We start from the raw sequence: 18,822 nt of genomic DNA, 5'->3' as shown, positions 1-18,822 counted from the left end.
AAAAACACAAATAAACAAATGGGACCTAATGAAACTTAAAAGCTTTTGCACAGCAAAGGAAACCATAAACAAGACCAAAAGACAACCCTCAGAATGGGAGAAAATATTTGCAAATGAAGCAACGGACAAAGGATTAATCTCCAAGATTTACAAGCAGCTCATGCAGCTCAATAACAAAAAAACAAACAACCCAATCCAAAAATGGGCAGAAGACCTAAATAGACATTTCTCCAAAGAAGAGATACAGATTGCCAACAGACACATGAAAGAATGCTCAACATCATTAATCATTAGAGAAATGCAAATCAAAACTACAATGAGGTATCATCTCACACCGGTCAGAATGGCCATCATCAAAAAATCTAGAAACAATAAATGCTGGAGAGGGTGTGGAGAAAAGGGAACACTCTTGCACTGTTGGTGGGAATGTAAATTGATACAGCCACTATGGAGAACAGTATGGAGGTTCCTTAAAAAACTAAAAATAGAACTACCATATGACCCAGCAATCCCACTACTGGGCATATACCCTGAGAAAACCATAATTCAGAAAGAGTCATGTACCAAAATATTCATTGCAGCTCTGTTTACAATAGCCAGGACATGGAAGCAACCTAGGTGTCCATCATCGGATGAATGGATAAAGAAGATGTGGCACATATATACAATGGAATATTACTCAGCCATAAAAAGAAATGAAATGGAGGTGTTTGTAATGAGGTGGATGGAGTTAGAGTCTGTCATACAGAGTGAAGTAAGTCAGAAAGAGAAAAACAAATACAGTATGCTAACACATATATATGGAATCTAAGGGAAAAAAAAAAAAAAAAAAAGAGGTCATGAAGAACCTAGTGGCAAGATGGGAATAAAGACACAGACCTAGTAGAGAATGGACTTGAGGATATGGGGAGGGGGAGGGGTGAGATGTGACAGGGTGAGAGAGTGTCATGGACATATATACACTACCAAATGTAAAATAGATAACTAGTGGGAAGCAGCCGCATAGCACAGGGAGATCAGCTCGGTGCTTTGTGACCACCTAGAGGGGTGGGATAGGGAGGGTGGGAGGGAGGGAGATGCAAGAGGGAAGAGATATGGCAACATATGTATATGTGTAACTGATTCACTTTGTTGTAAAGCAGAAGCTAGCACACCATTGTAAAGCAATTATACTTCAATAAAGATGTTTAAAAAAAAAAAAAAAAAAAAAAAAAAAAAAAAAAAAAACCTCTGCTTGAATCTGTGCTTATGCAGCAACTTTATGATCCCTAATTCATCCTACAAAGTAAGCCTTTAGCAGGAAAGTGAGTGATCAGGAAAGAACATCTTTCTGATGTTTATCTTGAACATCTGGAAAGAAATGTCCCTTATTGTTAATTAATAAACTGGAATTCTAATCTATACATTAGTATTGTATGAATACAATCATTGTCAGTCTGTCATCAAGTGCCAGGTCACCTTTGGGTATACTGGTAAAGTCAAGTTTCTGGACATGAAAGGCTGAGAGGAACTGATTCTAGGCTGTAGAAAGTTTTTCAAAGTCATTCTAATCTATATTTTTAAAAAACCCTCTTGATAATCAGTCTTGTGGGCAGCCCTTCTGTCTGCCTCATGTATTCCCATATCCTCCATTAGGAATACTATCAGTAAGCATTACTTTCAACAGTTAGTTGGTAAAGAATATAGAGCTTGTATAGGCTCAAGAACTGATGATGAAAAACAGTTTTAGGAAATGTGTAGATTAGAGATGACAAGCACAAAGCATGCTTGCTACCCCTCTTCTGTCCTGTATTCGTGGCAGACATTACTAATTGGTAGTGACACTCTGTGCTGCTGAACCTAGACTGACTCTAGGACTTTTCTTAATGACATTAATGCAGGAAGTAACAACCGGTGGCCTAGATTGGATCCTTGTGAGGTAAAACTCTGCCCTGTCTAGTTTAGATGGGTTGTTAGGGATTCTGGCCATCAAAATTACAGAATTCAGCTGGAAAGGACCTAAAGGATGGTTTATCTTTTGAGTTTGATGTCATGGGGAAAGCAAATATGATCTTTTGACCAAAAGTCCCTGGCTATTTTGACAGGAATAATACCAGACTAGATAAATTGACAGAAATTATCAGAATGGAATTATCTAGACAACTTATACGTTCACTGCCATGATGTCAACCAGGAAAGAATTTGCAAAGGACTTTAGAGGACATTACCAGGTTTTAAATCCTAACTCTTCCTCTTGCTGGGTAAGTTAAGTCTTAGCATCTTCATATGAGAAATCATGTCCAATTTATAAGTTTGAGGCTACCAATTCAGATAGCACATAAAAAGTGTTTGCAAATGGCAGATACTCACAAATGTTAGTTCCCTTCTTGCTTCTCTTGTTAAAAATATTCAACACTGAGCAGAACTCCCTAATCGAATCTCTCCAATCTCTACTTGAATATTTCTAGTGAAAGGAATCTCATTATTTCACAAGGTATTCAATTTTGAGCTGCTCTAATTACTAAAAAGTTTATCTTTATATTGAACTGAAATCTGCCACACAATATAGCTTGCATTTTGCCACATGGAACTTAGCTTTGGAGTCTTTTAGATATTTGAAGAGGGATACTTTGTCCTTCTAAATCTTTTATTTTCTAAGCAAAAGGGTCACCAGTTTATTCAGTTGTTCCTTAGATGACACTTCTGTTATCATCTAGGTTGCCATAACTTGGATCACTTCCAAATTTGCAGGATTTATCTGACCTCTTTTTTTCTGTCTCTAGTATTAGTTCAAGGAATATATATATATATATATATATATATATATATTTATTTATTTATTTATTTACTCATTTAAACAATGCGTGCTAACTGTGTTTTATTCCATTGCATCACTCTCCAGCATAATATTACTTCTGGAGATATAATGCAGTGCAGAATTTCTTGTTTTCCTATTAAATCTATAGAAATTATTTAAACTTAATAACTAATCATTAGTAACAAAATTCTCCTCTTGGTTTCAGGGCTTGCTTTCAGAATGGCTCAGGTGCCTTGAACATGTTTTAATAGAAACTTGTTTTACTCACTTTTTGGGTTCACCCTCTTTTCTTGGGTGTGGGACCAAAGGCTTGTCCCGCAGATATTTTTGATTGTGGTGTTGATTAACTAGTTGGCTCCTAAGCTATAATTATCTTCCTCCTTCAATTAAAATTACATTTTTATATTACAGCATGAGCTATTGCAAAAGCGAATAATACACATTGGATTTTTATTTCCCTGTAAGCAACTTTCCCTGACAATAGATACTTTTTTCTTCTGGATTGTTAGGTGCTGAGGAGGACATTCTTCCTGATAAAGATCGATCAGTGGGCACTTTGCAGTATTGCTTTTTTCTGTTTTCCTGTGTCCTCACTTGCTGTTATATAGTGATTAAAATATACTATATTATTATTTCCAGCTTAGAGAATTTCGAGAGACTCATGAACTAGAACCATACTGATATGACAGCATAACTGGTGCCAATGAAATATTCAATCAACATATGCTTTTATTTTAAACTGTGCCAAATGATGGGCTTGATTAATAGTTTTAACTGGATTTTATCTAATACTTTCCCACGAATTTTTCAATCATTTTGACAATGTGTAAACTGAGTGTGATGTTTCTAAGCACCACTTCAACCAACATGTATTTGGCATACCTACAGTCTGCCAGACCCTGCATTAGTGCTGGGAATTTATTTCTGGTTGGCCAAAAATACATGGTCCAGCCTTTGAAGAGGAATCAGGCACATAAACTCATCTAAAAATAAAGTTCAGACCACCATGGTCAAAGAACATAGGGTTCTCAGAAGAAGGCCACATAGTCTTGTGGGAAAGCATCCCAGGGGAGTTGCTCTTTGCTCCTGTTCCTGCCTACCCACTTCCACTTAACACCACACATGGAGATTTTATGTACTCATCTAGGCTCTGCTCAAATGCTTCTTCCGCCAAAAGAGTGGCCCTGGTCCTCATGCCCACCCCTGTGTATTCTCTCCCTTTTCCAACCTTCTCTGGTCCCTCATCTGCACTTTCTCTCATAGGCACGTCTCTTTATACCTCAAGGTAAGTTTATTTGCATATATGTGTATGTTTGCTCATTGTTGCTTCCGTAATGCCCAATAAATATTAGTTTGATTGAAAGAAAAGTCTATTTTAGATAGAACACCTTGGTTAAATAAGGGGGAACAAGTTCTATTTTGGTCTAGATTGCCAGGAGTATTAAGATTTTAGACTTAATTTTTTTTTTCATGGAAAGCCAGTCTTCTATCAGTTGGTTCAAGAGAACTGTTTTGTATCCATAGTTAGTTGCTTGCCTGTGCACAAAGCACACTCTAATGATGAATATGAGGATTCTGAGGTTGCTTCTACAAATAAACATTAATGGACACATTTTTTTCCTTATAAAGACTTCACAGAAATCAAGTTACTCTATTTTGTGAAAACAACTCCTCGTACTCTTTAGATGGATGGGAAACAGTCCTCAGGTTAATTTGCTTAAGAAAAAGTCATGTATTAAATGACTGCTTATTGAAACTGAAGATCACTTTCTACTGAGTCATCAGCAACAGTGTATTGCACAACACAATTTGTATCAGTATGTCTTGTGAAGTTGCCAAGTCAGGAGTTGTATATATATTTTTTAAACTTTAATAACTTTATTGAGATATAATTCACATACCATAAAACTCACCCATTTAAAGTGTACAATTCAATAGTTTTTAGTATATTCACAGAGTTGTGTGGGCTGGTTTATTTTATTTTAAAAAAGGAGTTATATATTTTAGATAAAAAATTCATGTCTCCATTGAGTGTCAAGTATCTTAAAAGTTTTCTGAAAATATTAATAGAATCCAATGAATTTCTCAGTAGAATGCAAACAACTTCTTAGTGGTGTTTTAGTCCCTGACGGCGTAATTCCTTTATTAATATTTAAGGAGAATTCAGTAAGTGAGATTCATTTCCATGTGACTCATACATTTGAAAAAATAACCAAAATTAATAGATTCAAATTAAATATATTCAGAGCATCCTCTTAATGTCTCCTATGTGATGGCAACTGCTTAGCCTCTGTGCATTGATGGCCATGTGTTTGCATTTTGTAAGTTTTATATATTTACTCTGAATTTTGCAATCTATTGCATATGTGTAAAGCATTGCATTTACTCAGGATTTTGCTATAAGTTATACTATGCTTGTCAAAGGAAAAAAACCCCTAAGATTATGAATGATAATCCCCAAGAGCCCTGAGGCTTTCCTCAACCTGTTTTCTATGCCCTATATTTACTTGTTGAATGAATGAATAAATAAATGGATGGATTTAGGAGACATGGAGCTTGACCTAGTTGAAAAGCTACAACTGAAGGATTTTTAGACCAACACTGATGGTGGAATAACTTTACTTGGATTGTTTAGCTAAAGTTCAGTTTGAGATGCATAAGTTTGTTGAAATAGTGCTTTCTTATTTGGTGATTTTTCTCACCAAATCAAAGATAACTTAAATGACCCAAAACATCCTAAACGGAGATAAGTTATCATGATGATATAAGATGTCTGGATATATGTGTATATAGCAATTGTTTTATAATGCACATTACACATTTTTGGGATGTAGTTTTATATGATTAAGTTTTCAGGGTGCCAATATGTTGGAAAATGGAGCTAATCAACAAATCATTGTGTAACCTGCTGCTTTAGCTTTGTATCATGGGAAGTACACTATTATATTGTCCTTTAACTCCTCAGAAATCATCTCCTCTGTTTGCTGTGTATCCTGGAGATGACAGATAATGCCAATAATGATGAAATGTTCACTGGGTTCTCCTCCCTGCTGAGACCTACCTTCCCCTAGAGCGATTCTCATCTTCCCACTTGTTAACATGCGGCCTTCCATCTCTACAAGCTGTAAAAACATCTGCCAGAGTCATGTAGGAGAGGGAGAGATTCCACTGAAGGCTTCAGTGGGGAATTGAATCAAACTCTCCCACCTTCACTTCACCCCTTGGAGGACTTTTCCTTACCCTCAGCCTCTGCCTCCTGAGACAGGAAAACTAAATGTCATTGTTTTGCTTTATCTCTAACACCACTGTCCAATGAATTCTGTATTATATAAAATTCTGGATCTAATTCTGCAGTTTTTGCTCCAGGATTATCTTTTTTTGTTTGTTTGTTTAATATTTATTTATTTATTTATTTTTGGCTGTGTTGGGTCTTCGTTTCTGTGCGAGGGCTTTCTTTAGTTGTGGCAAGTGGGGGGCACTCTTCATCGCGGTGCGCGGGCCTCTCACTATCGCGGCCTCTCTTGTTGGGGAGCACAGGCTCCAGTCGCGCAGGCTCAGTAGTTGTGGCTCACAGGCCTAGTTGCTCCGTGGCATGTGGGATCTTCCCAGACCAGGGCTCGAACCCGTGTCCCCTGCATTGGCAGGCAGATTCTCAACCACTGCGCCACCAGGGAAGCCCCAGGATTATCTTTTGATTAGATGCTGATTGTATGTGTTTGTTTTTTTTAAAATAATGATGAAAATTTATCTTATTTTTTATCAGCCTACTCAGTCACTTATTAGGTAAGAGAGGGAAGTTTGACATCAAAATTGCTCTGTCATCCAGAACCAGCACATAAGGCTGTTTAAAATGAGTGTTTAGTGAAAACATCTTAAAGTACCTTGGAGTTACTTTTACTTAATGAAACATGAAATATAAAATGTAATTAAATATTTAAGATGATCATACTTTAAAAATATGCCCTCAAAATATTTGTTAAAGAGTATGGATTGCTCCTTTTAAAACGTATCAAACCCAGGGACTTTCCTGGAGGTCCAATGGTTAAGACTTTGCCTTCCAATGCAGGGGGAGCGGGTTTGATCTCTGGTTGGGGAGCTAAGATCCCACATGCCTTGGGGCCAAAAAACCAAAGCATAAAACAGAAGCAGTACTGTAACAAATTCAATAAAAAATGGTCCACATCAAAAAATCTTTAAAAAAACCTTATCAAACCCATAAAAATGAATGAGGAAGTGTTATATCTTCTAGAAGGAATTGACTAAGCCTCTCACACCTGTTAAATAATCAGCATATACCACGTGTGGAGCAGTATCACTTTTGCCAATTAAAAATGATGATGACTTTATTCCATTTGCACCAATGCAACAAAGAAAAATAATGTATGAAACCTTATGATGCATTACCTTAATTCATAAAAACTGTGGTCATTTTCACTGGACTATGTAAAGACTTATCTATAAATGGTGCTAAATAAATATTTGTTGAATTAATGAATACACAAATAAATGAATATGGGATGCCCCACATGTATCCATAAGTATACAAACTGGGCGTTGTTTAAAAAAATTAAAATTACACTTCAACTGGTTAAAAAAAGTTGTATTTGCAGCTATGTTCATTTGAAGTGTGAAACTGCGGGCTTAAGTGATTTTGAAAAATCCCAGGATATTTTCAAATAAATGAAATATTTCAAAATGGATACACTTTCCTCAGCAGAAACTTCATGTATATATAATTTTAGGAAACGGGTTCCAAGCTGATAACTAAAATGAATATATTCTGACCAGCCAAGTTCATAATACCCTGTGTTTATGGTGTTTTTCATGAGAATTACAAAATGCTGGGCTAATGTGATTATATGTGATATTGTTATTGTCTTTTTGTGAAGGTAAATCATCTCAAGTTGAGTAACTTGTTTTGAGTAAAATAATAACTCACTGAATGAAGCCTGAAATACCATCTGGTTTCTATCTGTTAGACCCCATTGCCTCTCCATGGGCTGTTTTATTTACAAGTCTGCTTTCATGATTTCGAAAAAAATGCATTTCTTTAAGAATATATGCATAGTGAAACATAAACAATGGCATGTTTTAGCAACTAAAAATCCACAGTTAATTTAATTTGAAGGAAGACCAGAGTGCAAGAGTGGTTTTTAAAAGGCCTGGTGGCCCTGTGTTTGCATTCTATAGAGTTTAAATATTTACTCTGAATTTTGCAATCTAATGCGTGTGTGTAAAGCATTGCACTTTCTCAGGATTTTGCTAACAGTTATACCATGCAAGTGAAAGCAAAAAAAAAAAAAAAAAAAACCCTGAAAATTGTGAATGATAATCCCCAGAAGTCCTAAGATTTTCCTCAACCTGTTTTCTATGCCATCTGTTTACTTGTAGAACCCTCCCCTTCAATCTGAGCAGAGCATTAACATTAGCATCTTACAATTCTGACATGATTTGCAGCTTACAAAGCTCTTTCACAGAAATTGGTCTTTTTGAAGCTCGCAACAGCTTGTGATGTAGGGAGGATAAATATTATTACACCAATATGTCCTGTGAGAAAATTTGACCTCTTAGCAGTCAGCTAAGGAGACATATTTCAGGGGAAAAAGAAAATTGCACATTTCTTTTTTGAAATTGAAATTGTTTGGGAGTTTGCATGAAGAGAAGGAAAAGAATAAATAAGTCTAGGGGTCTGAGAGGAAATCTGCAAATTAATTTCTTTCGTTGTAGAGAAACTTTGTTTTTTCTCTCTATAATAATAACAGCTACCATTTCGTTAGTGCTTATTCTGTGAAATGTGAATTAACTCACTGAGTCCTCGTAAAAATCATGGTACTATTATTGCCTTGGTTTTTACAGACCAAAGAACTGAAGAACAGAGAGGTAAATAAAACCAGTGGAAAATGGCAGAGCTGGAACCCAAACCCAGGCATCAGCCTCTGCATCTGTGTTTTTAACTACTGTTCTCCATCGTGTGCTGGTTTAAACCAGCTCTCTAGGGGAATACATAAGTAGAGCCCAAGTCCCATAGTGTAGATATTCCCATCATGGCCAGTTTCAAGTTACCAATGATTTAATAGCCAGCTTGGAAAATTCCTGAATATTTATCAATCAGCACTTAAGATCAGGTGCAAGCCTGCCCTAGCACATCATTGATTATCCTACATGGCCTCTTCATGCTTTCAACACAGCATCGTCATGAAGACAGACTATTAAATTACTATTATTATTTAAAAATCAACTTTGAAATATGATTTACATACAATAAAAGGTACCCATTTTAATTGTACAGTTTGAAGAATTTTGACTAATGGATATACCATCACCATAATCAAGATAGAGAACATTTCCATTAATCTTAAATGTCTTCTTGTGACCCTCCCTAGTTAACCAGTTAATCCCCACTTCACCAACCATTTCAGCCCAGGCAACCACTGATCTGTTTTTTTGTTTGTTTTTTTTCTTTTTTCTTTTTTTTTGGCCACGCAACATGCAGGATCTTAGTTCCTGGACCAGGGATCAAAACCTTCCCCCCTGCATTGGAAGTGTGGAGTCTTTACCACTGGACCACCACCACTGATCTGTTTTTTATTTTTTTAATTTATTTTTTAATTTGGCTGGTCAGGTCTTAGTTGTGGCACGCGGATCTTCGTTGTGGCATGTGGGATCTTTCATTGCGACCTGCAGGCTTCTCTCTAGCTGTGGTGCACTGGCTTCAGAGCGCGTGGGCGGGCTTCTCTCTAGTTATGGCACAGGGGCTCCAGAGCTCACAGGCTTAGTTGCCCCCCGGCATGTGGGATCTTAGCTCCCCCACCAGGGATCGAACCCGAGTCCCCTGCATTAGAAGGCATATTCTTAACCACTGGACCACCAGGGAAGTCCCCACTGATCTGTTTTATGTCACTGTAGATTAGATTTCCCCCCCCCCAGAGTTTCATATAAATGGAATCATACAGTATATATTCTTTTGTGTCTAGCTTCTTTTGTTCAGCATAATGGTCTTGAAATTCATCCATGGTGTTTTTGTGTACATCCTTATTTATGGGTAGGTTGTATTCTATCATATGGATGTACCATAATTTATCTATTCACCAGGTGATTATTTTCCAACTGTGAATTCTGGTCATAAAAAATCCTTTTATAAATATGTTGCTGAATGTTGCAGCCATAGCTTTTATTAAAAAGTTGTAGTGATGGAGAGGATACATTTAATTAGGATACTAATGGTTTTTAGTTTGATATTGAGTTCATGATACTAATATTAAACAATGACATTTTAATCTTAGATCCAGTACCAAGATTTAAGAAACATTTACTACCCCATTAAAAAGCCATTTACTTAGGTATATGAATACATTTTTTTTCATTTGATGTTTGAGTATATTTTTAAAAGGCTAGGTAGTTCAGACTGGCTGTCTGGTTCTCTACACTGTAAATAACTACTAGATTTCTTTTTTACTTTATGCCTTATAGAACTTGCCTCTTTACTGGTGGACTTGCTGGAAACTAATACCACTTATTTAAATAAGAAAGTGTTAATTTATTAAGTTGATACTTTTAAACAGGTTTGCTTTTTTCTTCTCTTTTCTTTCTCTCTTTCTTAAAACAAACAAACAAACAAACAAATCCCAAACCCATTTTGTAGTATCCAGCACATCTCAAGTGGCTTAAAAAGCAGGATTAATTTTTTTTAAGGTTCATATCCTGAGATTCCAGTAGGTGGCACTCTTAAAAAGCCTGAAGATTTGACTGCTTTGGCAATGCATGCTTGTTTTCTAGATGGTTCCCTTTTTACTGTGACCTACTTGCAAACCCATTTGTTCTGGATAACTAAAATTCATTTTCCCTCTAATTGTCAGAGTTGCATATACTGTTTGTTAAGCATTTAAAAAATGTACAAAAGAAAAGATATTCTTCAAACACCTTGATTAATTTCCAAGAGATAACCACTCTAACAATTTAGTATATACAATATTTTCCAGAACTTTCTCTAGCCTACACACACAATAAATGCATATAGAAGTTAAAATTTAAATTAATAAAATTTTAGATTTTAAAATAATCATAATGATATGCTTGTCTTTGTTTTCTGATCCTGTACCTGGGTTTTTTCTTATGAGTTATTTTCCTTTAAGACAGACCTCTCATTTCTGCAATTCGTTAATTGCTGTGTCTGAAAGAACCTTTCACATCTGTGTTGAATTAGGGCTTGTGGTGTAGTGAATGAGGCCTAGACTTTCATGATAAGGATTCTATGCTAACTGCATTTCTTGGCAGTGAGAGTAGGGTAAAGAGAACTTAAATAATAAGAAATCTAATGCTTCCTTTGCCAACTGAAGACTATAGAATATTCTAAGATTTTATCAGAATAGGATTGTGATTTTTAACTTGCTGGCTATTCCAGGAGATGCTAGCTATTGGTTTTTCAGTGGGAAATTTTGTGAAATCACTGATTTTTTTAAAATAGATTTTTCCCTCACAGTATAACTTAAGGGCAGCCAATTTCCCCCAGAATGAGCAATCCAAGAGACCAAGCCAGACAGAAATGCTTTTGTGACCTAACTTTGGAATTCACACACTGTCACTCCTTCAGTAGGTCTGCTTTACTCATTGTGGGAGGGAACAATGCTCAGGGGCATGGGTACCAGGAGGTGAGGCTCATTGGGACCATCTTGGAGGTTACCACAAGGAGTGGTTACTTTATCTATTTATACATAGGTGGTTACTTTATTTATTTCATTGAGGTATAATTGACATATAACATTATATTAATAGTGTTGGGTATACAACATAATGATTTAATATTTGTATACATTGGGAAATGGTCACCACAATGAGTCTAGGTAACATCCATCCATAGATGGTTACTTTAAAGCCATGGGATTAGATGAGGCCGCCTAGGGAGTGAGTGTAGAGAGAGAAGACAACAGGATTAAGTCAACATTCAGAAGTCACAAAGAAGAGTCTGAGAAAAAGCTTCCAGTGAGGTGATGCCTTTGGGAGCCCAGTAGAGAAAATATTCCCAAAAGAAGGGAAGGCTGAGAAACTAGGATAATAGCTAAGAAATGACCACCGAATTTATACATCTGCAAAATCCCTTTCTCCTTGGAGTTTCACACAATTCAGATGTAGTTGTAAGGAAAACAGATGCTGTTTAAAGCAGTAACTATTTGCAGCCACTTTTGAGTACCAGGAAGTGGTATCATTTATTCCTTGCGGGCTATGGAGCTTGTGCAGGAAAAGACCTTGATAATCTCTTTAGGTCTGAAAGGTAAGGTTCTCCTAGCATTAGTTCTGGAAGGTGAGGTCTAGACAGAGAGCTGAATTGCCATGCGTAATAAAGTAAGATGAATGGAACATCTGAGATCACTAGCAAATTTAAAAAGAAGTGTGACTTCAGAAAGCTGCATACGGAAGCAAGTCAGCTGAAAATGACATAATCTTCTGTGGGCTTTTGCACCCAGTGCTGGAATGCGTCCAGGCTTGCCTGACTCTCTCCTCTCCTTTCTGCTCCTTTGACGCTCCTTGCTCATCAGTTCCCCTGGTTTCTCCATAACATTTTGGTTACACACAGTAAATAATAATAGGACACAAATATTGAGTACTTCTAAGTGCCAGGGACTGTTCCTACTGTTCTATGTATGTTACCTCATTTAATCTTCACAAACTCACCCCACTTTAAAGATCAGGAAACAGAAGCAGGCAAGGTTAAGTTAACTTGCTATTAAGTATTAGGGTCAGAATTTGAACCCAGTCTGGCTTCAGAGATCAGGCTCTTAATTGTTAAATCTTGCTCTCATTTTCCTTTTAGGGTTTTGAATTTGGCAACCTAGATTGAACCACAGTCTACTCAGGCTTACACCTTGGCCACCTTCTGCCCCAACCCAGAACATGACATCTGTTATTGACTTGTGGGTCTGCCCCACCCCAATAGTAACCCCACCCTGGGCCTTGCTGGTGCCCAACAGGAGAAAGGCCATCAAAGCAGTGTTTGTTTACGCCCCTGTGTCCTTTCTTATGTACTTCCTCTGTTCCCTTTCTCCCTTCTCTGCCTGGTTGGTTTCTGTATGAAGCATTTGGTTGCCTCCTCACAAATTTTTCTTCCTCCGAGCATCCTTTGAACTTCTATCCGCCCTATCTCACTGTATCACTGTTCCCAGTAGATGTCTATCTCTGCCCTCAGTTGGGAACTCCCCCAGGCAAGGACCATATCTTTATTCACCTTTGAGGCTTGAGTTTGGCACACTATGGGAGTTCATAAGTGTTTCTTGACTGAATGAAAGAAAGTGCTAGAAAAAGAACAGGACAAATGTTATCCCGTGTAGTGAACAATACAATTTTTTTTGTAACCTTGATGGGCTGATGTAAAAAGGAAAGAAGTTCTAAAAGAATCTTCTTAGCATAATCTCCCACTTCAACATCTTTATCTCAGTGTTTATCTACTACTAATAATTAGTATTTCACAAACCTCTCTCTACGCCCTTGACACTATTGTTGGAGTCAAGGAGGTACACACTTCACATTATTACCATGCATCTTTTATTAAGATTAACTTTTTAAAAACGATGCTACTTGATCAAAGTCCGGTGATTAAAAATATGTTCCAGGTCACTAGAAGAAAGTTTATTAAAAGACTACTCTAGGTCCAGAAAGATGTAAGGCAATTTTGATTTGTTATAAAGACCAACATTTCCACAATTATTTGTAATTAAATTTTGTTTCAGAAGGCCAAAAAAGACTCAAAGTGAATAGGGAATCCAAAGAAAATGAAACAAACAGAAATAGAGATTGAACTAATGTATCATCTTACTCTAAAAGGAATAATTTCTACTTGTAAATTTCTCGTTCCTAAGGAACCAATCATGGGGCAGATCTTGTGAAATTTTATATTAGTTCTTCAATTTCCTGAACTTGGGATGAGACCACCTCACCATTCACCACTTCCTGCACAATTGTCTTGATTTTTCGGGCTCTGGTAGGGTCTAAAGATAAAAATGGAACAAAGAGGGCAAAAGTTAGTGTTTCAAATATTCATCTAAAATTGGTTGTTTAACTTAAGCTTCTAAATTAGGTATTGACTGATACAGTCCATCAAATTTAAACTTTCAAAAGTGACTTTTGCATTCTAAACGAAATGCATTTTATTTAATAAAATGTATTCAGTGTTGTGCACAAATGAAAATATTTTTCTTTTTAAAATTTAAAAAGTGTTTATGATTCTCATAATACTTTGTAGATTTTTTTTTTCCTTCCTGAGCTTGCCAAAAGTTTTAACACAGAACAGACTACTAATTTTTCTGCAGGAATGCATAAATATTTTTCCTTTGCTCAGAATACAAAGATACTTTAAATTTAACTTAGTAATAACACTGCAATATTCAATGAGATCTCACAGTTTTAGTCATTAATAGATGTGATTCTGACTTAATCTAAGTGCTTCATAGGGAATCTGCATACCTTTGGAGGAATCAGTTGACGGTGCTTGAGATGTGGAGGCTGTCACATGGGAACTTTCATCCAAACGGTCACTGTAAAGAAAACAAGGGAGTTGATATCACATGATGCTTTCTGGAATGAGAGGGAATAAGGAATTTGCTATTTGAGCTTAAAAAATGGCCAACTGGAGGAAGTATTATACATTTCTTGATTAAGAATGATTGAATGATCCACCCTGAGAGTAATCAGCTGGTGCAGTGCACCTTTGCTTTTAAACCCTGCCTAAAATGGGCTCTTAAAGTGAAGCAAACTGGCAATTAATGGAAGATCTGGTTTCCTGATTTACAGTCCTGAATTCTTCCCACTAGTCCAGGCTGTTACCACTTTTGGAAAGTTCGCTACAGTAGGTCTAAGGGGGTTGCGTGGCTGTGATTTGATGTCATTCTCAGCATCGGGGCATTAACATCAGAACTCGGACGGTTGATTTTTCTAATACTCATCTGCAGTATGCCTCTGTCTGTGATGCCGTTGTTCATCCCAGCATTTTATTAACTTTTATCAGGGAAGATAACGGGTGACAACACTTTGCAAAATGTAGAGCATTTAACAAATCTAAGGCATGTCTTTACTAGATGTGTTATTTTCTGTCAACTAAAGAACCCTTCCCACTTCTATTGTCCCCAAACTGCATCAGTGTCCGCGGTCCGTCAGCCATTGAGGTTATTTTCAGCCTCAAGTTATCTATTCACCCTTGCGCTTCTCCGTCCAGCAGGCGGCGGTAGGTCTCGATCTCCAGCTCCAGACGGGCCTTGATGTTCAGCAGCAGCTGGTAGTCGGCGCTCTGGCGCTCGGCGTCGGCGCGCACTTGGAGCAGCTGCTCCTCCAGGCTGCCGATGAGCTGCTGCGCCTGGGACAGCTGGCTGCAGTAGTCGCCCTCGGTTTCGGCCAGCGAGTCCTCCAGGGATTTCTTCTGCACGGGGGAGGGAAATGGCACAGACGTAACAATGGAGGGGACCGAAATGCGGAAGGCAGCCAATGGCCTTGCTAATTTGGACGCAACATTTCCTTTGCAAGGCGAAAGGAAGCCGCGTCTTTTGGCGCGCGCCGTACCATGGCGAGCTGGGACTGGAGCTCGATCTCCAGGTTTTGAAGCGCGCGCCGCAGGTCGGTGACCACGCTCTTGCTGGACCGAAGTTCCTCGGTGTTGCTGCTGATCTCCTTCCTGAGCTCGCCGCTCTGCCACAGCAAAGAGGGGCGAGGGGACGTGAGCCAGCCCTGCTCCTCTCCCCCGTCTTTAATGCAAGCGTATCAAACGCCTTTTGTCTTTCTTAGTGGTACCTTTTCAATGAACCAGGCTTCCGCATCCTCCCGGTTGTGCTCGGCTATGGCTTCATACTGCCCCCGCATGTCGTTAAGGAGGCTCGTGAGGTCCACTCCGGGGACAGCGTCCATTTCTACGTTGACCTGGCCTGGGCCGCCGGCCCGGAAGCTTTGGAGCTCCTGGGGACAGCAAGTGAGAGAGAGGGGCGCAGGGGCCCATTGTGACTTTCGTGGGCCCCTTCCTCCACAAAACATAGTTGGTATAAAGACAAACCTATCAATACAATATATTCAAACATTTTTTACCTAAAATTCGTATTTTTATTCTGATTTTGAAAGAACTTAAGACATTTTCACGGGCCCCTAAACTCACTGCGGGTCCTGGGTGCTGTGCCTACCATGCCTGATGGATGAGTTGGCCCCGCTTCTTGGGGCTCCACAACCTTTACAAGAAGGGAAGGCCTGGTGGAAATGTACCCGGGGTTTTCAACTACAGCTGCCGAGGGCTGCAGACGGTCCCTGGGCTTGCCCACTGTTTGTACCATAGTCATTGCTTTACAGTGGAAAGCTCTTTAGGAGCCTAGTGCCAGGGTCATGCATGATTACTTATATACATTGAGGTATATCAGAGTTCCATGTGTGTATTCCACTGGGTATAATTCCTTTCTCTAACATATATAACAGTATGTATTATTGGTAGACTTTTATTTTTGAACTTTAAAAATACTATATCTTTTTCTTGATAAGTATCTCCTTTTATTTTCTATGACAAAAAGATTAATTCTTCAATCCTTCCAGAATTTTATTCACTAGATAGTGCAATGTCAGCCTTTTAACATTTTTTTCCTAGCTAATGAATAAAAATACTATATTTTAAGAAATCACTAAATCAGGACAATTAAAATTCTGATTGTCCTTACCAAATGATGAAAATGACAAAATCAAAAAGTGCCTCTAATGTGTTAAACTTTAACAGACACCACCACCACAACTTCAAAACAAATGGTCATCTTAACAGGGGGATAGTGTATCCTGCATATCTCTTCTAACTCCAGATTTATAAATTTGAAATTGTAATTTTTGAGTCTCGTAGAAAAAAGCAGTTTAGAGAACTGTGCTTTCTGACTGACCTCCTCGTGGTTCTTCCGGAGGTAGGCCAGCTCCTCATTCAGGGTCTCGATCTGCGTCTCCAGGTCAGCTCTGGCCAGGGTCATCTCGTCCAGCACCCTGCGCAGGCCATTGATGTCGGCCTCCACGTTCTGGCGCAGGGCCAGCTCATTTTCGTATCTGAAAACCAAGTGCAAAACAGTCCAGGGAATCAACACACCCATTTGAATAAGCCCCCTGCGATCTTCAGGGCTGTTTTGCGTATAAATTTAGCAGCATTGTAATGCATGATACTGTTTTTGCTTTTCTAACTTTTTCTTTTCCTTTTTTTAAATGATAGGTTGCTGCTCAGTTGGAGAGAAGTGAAAAAATTAGGAAGTAATACTTTTCTACCAGCAATGAACCGCAGTAGCACTGCATCCCAGGCTACCTCTTCCCCTCTGGCTGGCTGCCCTGGCTATGAACAGTAAGTAGCAGGCCCTCTCTAGGTGGAGTTTCTGATGGAATCCTAAAAGCGGTTGAAAATTAAATAATAATTAGTCATCTTGCTTAACCTTTATTCATGGTTTAATTTAAAACAGTGATACTTCTTTAGTAACTCGTACTAAGGTTCAGGATCATCACCACTGCCACATCCTGTGAGGAAATTTTGCAGAGCAAAAAGGACGTTAGTATTTTCTCCTTATGTCTGAGGGTGGTGTATGGGAAAGGAGGAGGCAATATAAAAATAAATGCCTGGTTAATATTTTAGTTGTATGTGTCATCAGGAAAAATGTCACTTCATTGAACGCCCAGGCAAAAACGTTAGTAATTCATTTTGATGCATGGAAGATTGAGGTTTAGGACACTGGTGGAATTATCATGTCGCAACATGAGTCAATAACAAATGTCAAATATGTCAATCCGTAGCCCTGGGTTTAAGTACTTTATAACTAAGGACACGTAATGTGAATTGTGTTTGAATCTAGTTACTTTCTAATAGAATGCCCAATGTGAATTTACCAAAACATTAAATGTATGGAGCATGTGAACTGCAGAAGCTTGGAAATATTTGCCATCAACGAAGGCAGGAAAATAGAGAAAAAGAAGAGATACTGGGGCATGTTAATCATCATTAGTCTTTCTTTTATTCTACTCACTTCATTCTGAAGTCTTCGGCAGCCAGTTTTGCATTGTCGATCTGCAAGAGGAGCTGGGCGTTTGCAGTGCTGTCAGAAATGATCTGGCAAAACAGGGGAAGACACACAAAGTGAGGTCGTAAAAGATAGTGTTTTGCAAATATATCTTTGACAGGAAAATTTTAGGTGATGTTATAATGCTATTTTATTAAGGGTTTAAGGCAGTTAACTTTTTAAAAGAAAATATGTGTAGAGAATATTATTTAAAAATTAAGAAACATACATTTCCCCCAGAAAAGGTAGTGTTAAAAAACAATCACTTTATGGTAAATGATAAAATGAAACGAAATATCTTAAGATGAGAAATTATTCCAAATACAGTTGAATGGAAAGATATCTAAGTTTTAGATGATTTATGACTGTAAAATATTGAAATAGCAAAAAAGAAAAGTAAAAACTAATTCCCAAAGCCCCTCTAAAAAGCCATTTTGTTACCTTATTCCTGAGGTCTTCAATCAACAGATAGTATTTACTATAATCATTCTGTGACCTGGGGTCTCCAGTCCCAGATCCTCGTGTTTCGTACCATTCTCGAATTTTGTTTTCTAGGTCAGCGTTAGCCTCTTCTAGAGCTCGAACCTTATCCAGGTAGGAAGCCAATCTGTCATTAAGATTTTGCATAGTTTCCTTTTCTGATCCAGAAAGAAGGCCTCCATCATTGCCAGAGAGAATCCCTAGAGAGCCCCCTCCTGGGCTTCCCCCAAATCCAATCCCCAGGCTTCCAAAGCCACCTCCCCTGCCTCCTGCATAACCAGCGCCCAGTCCTCCTGCAAAGGAACTTCCAGAGCCACCACCAAAGCCAGAGCTAGAACCAAACATGGAAGCAGCTGAAAAGCCTCCCCCACAGCTGCCTCCAAAGCCAAAGGCACTTCCCCCGTAGCTGCTTCTGATGCTTGAGGCAGAAATGCCCCTGGCTCTGCCCAGTGTCCCACTTTGGGAGGACAGCCCAGAGGTGCACACGGAGAGTGACATGGTGCTGCTCGAGAG

The 18,822-nt window shown here is 38.3% G+C and overlaps 1 protein-coding gene across 1 annotated transcript; it reads right to left on the bottom strand.

Moving 5' to 3' along the window:
* Positions 1-13,678: 13,678 nt before the first annotated feature.
* Positions 13,679-18,822, bottom strand: LOC133080902 (keratin, type I cytoskeletal 12-like). The gene is made up of 8 exons (XM_061177025.1): positions 18,271-18,822; positions 17,797-17,879; positions 16,681-16,837; positions 15,569-15,730; positions 15,341-15,466; positions 14,980-15,200; positions 14,252-14,322; positions 13,679-13,776 (listed from the first exon to the last, which is right to left on the bottom strand). The coding sequence occupies exons 1-8, from the start codon at positions 18,805-18,807 to the stop codon at positions 13,679-13,681; spliced, it is 1,455 nt and encodes a 484-aa protein (XP_061033008.1). The 5' UTR covers positions 18,808-18,822.

The sequence above is a fragment of the Eubalaena glacialis genome, chromosome 19 (assembly GCF_028564815.1).
Source record: "Eubalaena glacialis isolate mEubGla1 chromosome 19, mEubGla1.1.hap2.+ XY, whole genome shotgun sequence".
In the NCBI taxonomy this organism is placed as follows: domain Eukaryota; kingdom Metazoa; phylum Chordata; class Mammalia; order Artiodactyla; family Balaenidae; genus Eubalaena; species Eubalaena glacialis.
Note: the sequence above shows the minus strand (reverse complement) of the source record. Positions and strands in the feature narration are given on the sequence as shown.